Source organism: Solanum pennellii, chromosome 5 (assembly GCF_001406875.1).
Source record: "Solanum pennellii chromosome 5, SPENNV200".
Classification (NCBI taxonomy): domain Eukaryota; kingdom Viridiplantae; phylum Streptophyta; class Magnoliopsida; order Solanales; family Solanaceae; genus Solanum; species Solanum pennellii.
The window spans coordinates 1,102,446-1,112,098 of NC_028641.1; the positions used below are offsets into that span (position 1 = coordinate 1,102,446).

The 9,653-nt window shown below is 26.8% G+C and overlaps 1 protein-coding gene across 1 annotated transcript; it reads right to left on the bottom strand.

The window, feature by feature from the left end:
* Positions 1–466: 466 nt before the first annotated feature.
* LOC107018732 (protein JINGUBANG-like) lies at positions 467–2,830 on the bottom strand. Its single transcript, XM_015219292.2, has 2 exons — positions 2,031–2,830; positions 467–1,375 (listed from the first exon to the last, which is right to left on the bottom strand). The coding sequence occupies exons 1-2, from the start codon at positions 2,762–2,764 to the stop codon at positions 868–870; spliced, it is 1,242 nt and encodes a 413-aa protein (XP_015074778.1). The 5' UTR covers positions 2,765–2,830; the 3' UTR covers positions 467–867.
* Between the last annotated feature and the right edge of the window lie 6,823 nt (positions 2,831–9,653).

Below are 9,653 nucleotides of genomic sequence, written 5' to 3' on the forward strand. Positions count from 1 at the left end.
ATTGTCAATATTATATGGTCATAAATTATACATGTCAATACTTTAACATGGCCCAAGTAATAAATAAATATTAATTAGTACGTAGTTCACTCAACATCAACTCATAAATATCTTGTTCATGATATATAATTGAACTCCAACTAAATACTTTATTTGTGAAACTATTTGAACTTATATTCGTCCCAATTAGTTAAGAGCAGAAAATCGTTTGTTATGCTAAACAAATATAGATAGTTCTTTAATAGAAATTTAGTATCATTTTAACAGTTATCTGATTATTAATCCAAAGATAAATTATCTGCACTAGTCAAACAGATATAGCATGAATCACTTCAAGTATATCTTTGCATCAATTTAAACACTCTTCTAAATTAATTGAACGACAAGAGTATCGATAGTATGCAAACTAGAGTTAAGTAGATATGTGAGGCTGAAAAGACCGTTTGATATGCTGGACAAATATAAATAGTTCTAAGACAAAACTTTAGTATTGCTATAATCTTTATTTGGTTACCAACCCTATGATACATTATACAATAATTGGTACTAACTAATACCAAAATAGGTCATCTCTACCATCAAATAGGTTTACCACACCCTCCTTTCACTTCGATTGAATCGCTCTTTTAGACTAGTCGACCGATAAAATCACCAAACAACACAAACTAGTTAAGTAGGTATGTAAGGGCTTAGAAAAAAGGCTAGTTGTAGTCCTTTTGATTGATCCATTCACCATATTCTTTTTCAAAAAACTTAGGTAAAATGAAGATTTCTCATTTCTATGCACACAAAAAAAAAGAAAAACAAAATATTAGTATGACTATAAGTCTCTAAACAAGAGACAAAGATATCACAAAAACTCTATAGTTATGGAACCCAAATTTTCCAAACCTTAATATCACAATCCAAACTACCACTATACACCACATAAGAATTTCCACAACCAAAATCATCGCTATTACTATTACTATTATCTGAACTCGCGGTTAAACATTTTACCGGACCATTATGCCCTTCCAAAACAGCCAAACATGAATAACTTTTTCCAATACCTTTCATCCATATTCTCACTGTTTTATCTGCTGATCCACTGCATACCAAATCATCCACCACAGATAAACACAATATGGCCTTAGTATGTCCTCTCAAAGCTCCACTCACCACCATTTTATCACCACCACTATCTTTTTCCCATACAATTATGGATCTATCACAAGCACCTGAATATAAAATTGAACCATCTGTACTAAGAGCTAAAGCATTTACAGATGATTTGTGTTTTTCTAGTGTTGATATAAGGGTGTGTACGTTCTTCTCCCCTTGTTCTTTCTTCCATATTTTGATCTTCATGTCTGCTGAACCGGTGTAAACATACCTAGAGAGAAAAAATCAACAAATTTGGTTTTTATCAGTACACGTTCGATTGGATTATGATTCGTTTGTTGACTTGATCAAACATGTTAGGTTAAAATGATCAATCAATCTAACTATTGAATCAAAAATAGGTTATTTTGATCCATTTTGACCTAATCCGTTTCGATTCATACAAACTTTAAACTTTAATTGAATCATGACCTGTTTTGATTCCAAGTTTAAGGCAACTCGTTCATACATAACACCTACCGGTTACTTTCCAATTCGATTTTGAAAAATAGTACTCACTTTATTCCAATTATGTGTCACTGTTCGAATTTTGAGATTCAAACTTCTAAACTTTGACGTGATATATATTTGAAAGACACATAAAGAAACTACTATCAAACATAAACTTGGTCGGTTTTTGAAATTCAACTGTGTCACACAAATTAGAACAGATAGAATAATTATCATGGAGTTTTAAATTATAATGGTGAAATTTCGATTTGATCTTTGAAAAATAGTAATCATCGTATCGAGAGTTTCAAATTTCACAAGTGAAACTTCATGATGATGTTCTCGAGTCCTCGAGTTCACCATGAAAAAACTCCATGACAATAACTATTTTCCAAAAGGCTTCAAAAATGGCGAATTTCACTTCTTTTCATACATACCCATTTTTCGACAGAGCAATGGCGTTAATGGCATCGTCATGAGCATTCCAGACTGATTCAAGGCATTTGAAATCCGAAATTCTCCAGATTTTGAAAGTTCTATCCCATGAAGCAGAGTAAAGCAGAGTATTATCAGATGATATAGCTAAAGCTGAAACTGTATCAACATGATGAACCCATGTACATTTCTTATGTCTACGAACTTCAACGTAGTTTTTCGCGCTGAATAATCTCATACACCGATCATTCAGCGTCGGTAGAGTAGCAATGCGTTTGTAATTATTTTGATTATGATCGTGGTCATCGATTTTCCATACACGAATTTTATGATCTTGGTGAGCAGTGAAGAGTTTATCCCCAAAAATAACTATAGATTTAACAGAGCTCTTACTCTGTTTTTGAGCTACTACTATGGAGAGATTTTTCTCTTGGTTCCGTAGAAGGACTTCGCCGTTGGAAGTTCCGGTGTAGAGATGTTTTCCGGCGAGTGATAGGCAGAAAACGGAGGAGGAAAGGCCAGTAAAAGTGGATGCACAGAAGGTGTTTGATAAAAGTTCTGAATGAGTTGAAAGTGGAGTTAAAGAAGGAATTGATGGTAAACTTGGCTGTGAGTAAAGGGAAGAAGATGATCTGGATGATGATAATGATGAATCTGAGTAAATTTGGTGAAATTCATCAGAATTTGTTGAGTTTTGCTTGGATGGAAATGGCAATGGACATGGAATTTTACCCATTTTTTTTGCTTGAACAAATGGTTAGAAACAGTTCAAATTTAGAGATGAATGAATCTTGCTTTATTTTTTTGTTAGCTATTTTTATAAAGATATGGTGTGAAAGCGTATTTTAGCAGAATAGTAGCGCACATTAGCAAGCAAAAAAAATAAAACCTTTTTTGGTTTCACGCTAATTGTCGAGCCTGACTAATTCAGATTTGCGTCGAAACGTCCTAGGGGTGAAATGCTCTGTAACAAATGTGACTGTGTAGCCATCTGGACTTGAATTAGAGACATCTACTTGAGGATGAAGGAGTACTTTGTTTCAACGCTAAGATTGTGAATTCGAGTCAGCAACGAAAAGGTGGGAGCTCATCTCAAATATGTTATGTACTTTTTTTTGTCGGTCTATATTAAGTACTTCATCCGTTCATGGTTTACTTAGTTTATTACCTAGATTCTAAGTGATTATTCAATGATTTCTTAAAATCAAATCGTAACGGTTAAAGATCAATAACGGGTAAAATAATATCGTGATGATTTTATAACGATTTAACACATTTATAAATCGATGACCGATAACTCAAATCGATAAACTTTAAAGTCAAACAAATCCTAAAAGAAATTATTTATAATCGCATAAACATCTATAATTAATTCTAAATAATTTTTTTTTTTAAAAAAAGTTTTATCTTTTAAAATTTAATGTCCATTCATATATCTTTCAATATTATATTAAAATGGATAGGAACTATTAAGATAGTGAACAAAGGGTACATGTAGGACCAAGATGGACTGTTTCTTGAATCAAAGTTCAACATTTTTCTGGTGTAGTATTGTGATTGTTTGATGAAAGGACCATCACTTAATAAAATGTTTTATAGGATTTCTTAAATAATTTATTCTTAAGGAAAATTTAAATATATATATATATATATATATTTTGAAATAAATATACTTTTGGAGTTATTGTGTCTAACAAATTTATTCGACAAGCATTTTTGTTAATATTAGAATATCAATTTATAAGACAAAATTGTAACTATTTATGTTAGTTCTTGTGTTTAGCAAAAAAAAAACAATTTTTTAAACAAACACTTTGAACCTGTTTGAGTTAGATAAATAATAAGGGTTGATAAACACTTTTAAATATTGAAATTAATTTTATAAATAAATAGCTATGCATTTGGATAAACCTATTTAAATTGATAATAAATAGTACTCATAAGTTGTTTGTTTGATAAAAATCTGGAATTTAATTTTTTCGCAAAAAAATTATAAATTTTAAAATATTTTTATAAGAAAAAGGATAAGCATGTAGAATAAAGAGAAAGAAATTTCATTTATTTAAGGTAAAATAATTAAAATTTGGTCAATAAAAATAACTATAAGCTCAAATCTCATGAATTGAAAATTACCAACTAATCATGACTTTTTTGAGTGATTTTGACTAAATCACTTTGCTCCCAAGTCCTTTGGGAGTTTGGGTATATGTTGAATACATAAATGAGTTAAAATATGAATATTAATTTGATTAATTTATAAGCTTAGTTAATTATTATTTTTTTATTGAAAAAAAAATATTTTTTGATCTCCAAAAAGTTTGCCAACACGTTATTAGTACCAGGACAATCATTTGAAGGTTTACTAATTAAAATAAACTTTCTTAATTTCTTCAACACTTTTTAAAATTTTAAGACTAATCTTATTAAAAAAATATATCTTTTGCCTTTTTCCAAATAGTTTGAGATTTGTGTTGAACTTAGAGCAAAGGCCGCTAAAAACTATTTATTTTTAAAAGTATTTTATAAAAATAGCTTTTCGAAAGAGTACTTTTTTAAAAAATTAATTTATGTTTGATTAATTTATTTGAAAAGTTTTTTTTAAGTAAATTGTGTATGGATAATTTTTTTAAAAAGTACTTTTGAGAGTTAAATTATGAAAAATGACAAGCATCAATGCATTTATAAGGCCATTAAACATTACCTGATCTAATTATACTTGATCGATTTTTATCCTTACTTGATCTAGCCTAATGATAATAATTCTGGTTGATCTTTAAGTAATTTGATTGTATAAATTCTTCGACACAATTGATGGACAAATATTTAACTCTGTAAACTATAGTTTAGAGTCTACTCTTGACCGCTTTTCAAATTTCAACTAAGTTAGTATTTGGCCACACATGAATTTAGATGTATCTTGAAAGTTTTGAATTATTGAAATTATATTAAAAAAAATAATATCTGAATATATCTTGAAAAATATTTAAAAATAATTTTTTTAAAATGGATTAAATTTCGTGAATAAACAATACTTTTATTTTATTTTTTAAAAATCAAACTCTCAAAATTTATGATCAGACGAGGTAAATGAATCTCCTCTAGTTTTGTGCAAGATCAAGAACATATGTTCTTTCTTTAGTGCATTAGGAGTTAAGTTACATCACTAGTATCAACCATAAACATCTTATTATATATAGGTCTTACTTTGTCTAAGTTTATTATTTTCAAATTAGCTATAAAAAAAAGTAATTATGGATCATCAAAAAGTAGGGGGCATTATATAGGTATGGTAAGTAAAGTAATATGGTCCCCTTTATTTAGCACAAAAAGAGATATATAGAAAATGACCAATAAAAAAATGTAAAAGAACTAACTTTGGATAAGAAAATTTTATGATAGGATAGATGAGTTGAATTAAAAAGTAATATTAATATATAGGAAAAAAATTTAATTAGAATGAGTCTTCCCTTTTCAACTTTTTCTTCTAGTGACATAATTGGAGATTTTAGATATATATGACTTTATCTTTTTTTTATGAAAAATGGCTCTTTGTGGTTTTAGAAGTCAAATAATTAGAAATAACAAACCATTGATAGAACCTAATTAGGAGAAAAACTTCATCAATACACTACGATAAATAAAGAATTTAATGGTAATAATAATAATATAATTTATCTCATTGTATTATATTTGGTAAAAATAATAAATATGAATATAAATATTTAAAAATTTTAACAACTCTGAATATTTGATACAAAATAATATGGTCCTTTTTTTGTGGTTTCTCTCGAATGATTGATACCTGTTTTGGTGCCCGACTATTCTAAATTTGTGTTGTGTATGATCCCATTCAAAGAAAATCACTCTCTAATAAGAGTTTTTCATACCTAGAGCTAGAACTCGAGACAACTTGTTATGCGAGGAACTACTCCATCAAATAATTAGAAATAACAATAATCAATATAAAACTAATTTAGAGAAAACCTCTCATTGATACACTATAATAAATAAAAGATTTAGCGGTAATAATAATATAATTCTGATCGCTAAATTAGGCTTTAATAATTTTAAATACAGTAACATTAATTCAATTAATACTAATTTATCTTTTAGAAAAAAATCTATTGTGACAAAATATCTCTTTGTACTGATATATAGTTCGAAATAAAATAACGTAGTCAATCTCTTTCTAGATGGCTTTAATTTCATTGTCAAAAAATTAAGCTTCTATGAAAGTGGTAGGTTAGAATATGGAATATTATACACTCAAAATAGAATTGAATATATATATATATATATATATATATATATATATATTTCTGAAATGACAAATGCATCATTTTCTTAGAAAAATAAGTGTATGATCTACTTACTTAATTACATAATACAAATTATTTGTCATGTGGTTAAGTGGCATTGTGATACCTAGCTCTTAGCCATGGTTAAGTGATATATATTTTCCCTTTCATTTATAATCGTTTTAATTAAGTATAAATTTTGATTTTGTCAGATATTCTTCAAGAATCAAACTTATCATTTACGTGTAAGTCTTTCCAACCTGAAATCTCTAGCTTTTCAAAATTATCACATCGAAGGTAGAGGAAGCAAAAATCACGGAGGGAATTAAAAACTAAAATATCAAATTTTTGCTAATTAATAAGATAAACGTTCAAATAGCCAACAAGTTAGATTTTTTCTAATTCTATAAATGCTTAATCACTTGAGGGTGATGGGGACCAAAAAACAACTACATTTTTTTTGTGTTATGGAAAAATGTCTTCTTCATAGTCCAATCAATTTAATTATCTTGTTCAAAAACATTAATTAGTATTAATTGGTGTAATAAGTATTAATTAATTAGTACCATTTTTCTTGGTGAGCAGGCATAAGGTCCAGCTAGTGTACTGGTTCATCAGCCATATCGATCACATATTGGTTACACAAATTTAATAAATTATGACATTTGACATTACAACTATAGTGTATACTTATTAGACATGTGATGCCTTGTTTTTAATTACTCTAACATATATGTTGAATATTTATTTTATGTGTTTATTTATTTTTTGGATTTTTTAAAAAATTATTGTGAATTTTTTTCTGTCAGACTAGATGGAATGAAGAAGATTATAACTATTTTCAATTTGAATCTAGTTTATTTGTATTATGAAAAAATTAACTAATCAATAATTCAAAAGTGGATTTATTTCGTTTTACTTCCTATGTTATATGTCGTCTTTTTTGTTCTTTAATAACTTAAATAACATTATTCTTTCTATTTTACCCTTGAGAGTTATTAGTATTGAGAAAAGTATGAATTTGACAAACAAAGAAAAAGCTAAATAATTAATTCATGTTCATTGTCTATTTAATTTATTAATCAAAATAAACTAATTTATGTTCATTTATTAAAAAATTGACTTCAAAAAAATATTAAATACGAATACAATGATAAACTTACATAATTTTTAATAGGACATAACGTCTAAAATGATAGACATATAAATTGGAACGAACATAGTATATTTTATTAATTATTTTGGTGAACACTTTTTAGGACTTATTGAATTATATGTTTCTTTTGTTGTTCATTGAAAAGTTTAGAGAACTTATTTACTTCTTGACTAGTTTTCTAATAAGAAATTTTAAAAAATAATTGAGTGCCCAATTTTCCTTAGATATTTGTTAAGTTTGTAGTTTTTGTAATTGTAGATATTTATAAAAGTATAAAAGTGCCCAATTTTCAACAACCAAAACTTTATTTTCCATGAAAAAAAAAGTGGTGAGGAGAAGACAATTTTTTTTTAAAAGTCATTAGTCTTTTTTTTATTTTTTTGAATTTTATACATTTTTCATATATAATACAACTCACCAAGAAACACAAGCTGTAAAGCAAAAATATAATAATGTAACTTTTTTCTTCTTTCGTACTGAACCTTCTATATTAAACAAAACATGTCAAATATTTCTTTTTTTTTATTCATTTTTTAATATTTTGTTAGATTTTTCAACTATTATTTTACTTGTGGCTTAACTAATGTAATAAGCCCTAATTAATAAATAGTTAATAGTAAATCTTATTCGTTAAATTGACCAACACTTTCACTTTGTGATAATATCTTTCGCTTCATATATGATTTTTATTGTATTTCTCTAATTAAAATTATTGTGTTTAAGATTTTGTTAGGCTTAAAATTAACGTTTGACCATGGATATTGGATTGAATTTTAAAATTAATCTTTAAATATCTATTTAACTATTAAATTTGATCATATGTTGTATTTTAAAATTCTCAAAAATTTGTCAAACTGATTTTTAATAGAAAATTCACTTTTACTCATAAAACTTTAGAATTTTTTTTAAATAAAATAAACTTTATAAACTCTAGCTTCAAAACTCAAATTTTCAAGTTCCGATGTTTACATCATTTTCATTCATATCTTTCAAACAATTAAATAAAAATTACAACTCATTGATCTTTTTTTTTCTTTTGATATTTCATGTCTCATCTTTTTTTTTCCATCTCCTTATTGCATTTATATTCATGGGGTCCAAAATTTGGAGTTATATACAAGTGTGTATATATTTCTTGTTTGAACATGACAGTTGGATGGTTAGTCATTAATTAGTGTTGAACTATAAGTGCATTTAAATGGACAAGTCAATTAATTGTCCCTTTTAATTATTTCCTTTTTATCTTTTCTTAGCTTTGTGGGGTATTAAGTGTTTAATTACTTCTTAATTAATTCGAACTAGAAGTCACCTATTCTATTATGTGATCCCTAATTCCCTATCAATTCAACTACCAAAATATTACTCCTTCCTTCCGTTGCTATTTAAATATCGTCCTTATTTAAAATAGATGTTTCTTAGTACTCATTTCGTTTCTTTTTATATGTCATTCTTACTATAAATAATTAGTCTGTAATATTTGTCATTTCATAAAATCAACGCGTAAATTACAACTTCTTCCTATTTTACCCTTGACTCTTGAGAGTTATTAGCCCTGAGAGGATAAATTTGATCAATATCGAAAAACTAAACAATAAATTCATTTCATTTATTGAAAACTTGACTTTTAGAGAATATTAAATAAGAACACAATAATAAACTTATCTTATTTTTTGAAAAGCTTGAAATCTACAATAGTGACATATAAATAAAAACGGTGACTGCGTACCTAAAAGTTGTATAAAAAAAAAATAGAAGACAAGACTCACATGTTCTATAATTGATTTGTACAAGAAAATATTTAATTTTATACAACTATATAAATACAAGTACTATAGATCATAAATGTTAAATTATGTCTTGAATTAGTATTTAGTGCCATATAAAAACGAGACAAAAAGGAGTAGTAAAGAATTAGAAAGTAAAAATCTACTAGCAATCGATCAAAATGTTCGTACCAAACTAGGTATACTTAATTATAATGGTTAAGTAATAAATAAAAATATATTTTTTTACTTAATTATGTTTTAGTCATAAAATAATGTTTGAATACACATGATACGTATTTATTGAGTTGGTGCAAACATCGGGTGTGAAAGAAAAAAAAGTTTTTTTTTTCGAAATTTTAGAAGCTCCGATGATTAGTAAATATTGGTACGATATTTTAACATCAA

Coding starts and splice junctions, on each gene's coding strand:
- LOC107018732 (XM_015219292.2), bottom strand. CDS start 2,764: ATGGGTAAAATTCCATGTCCATTGCCATTTCCATCCAAGCAAAACTCA. Junction 1,376..2,030: donor ATTGCTCTGTCGAAAAATGG/GTATGTATGAAA, acceptor TTTTCTCTCTAG/GTATGTTTACACCGGTTCAG.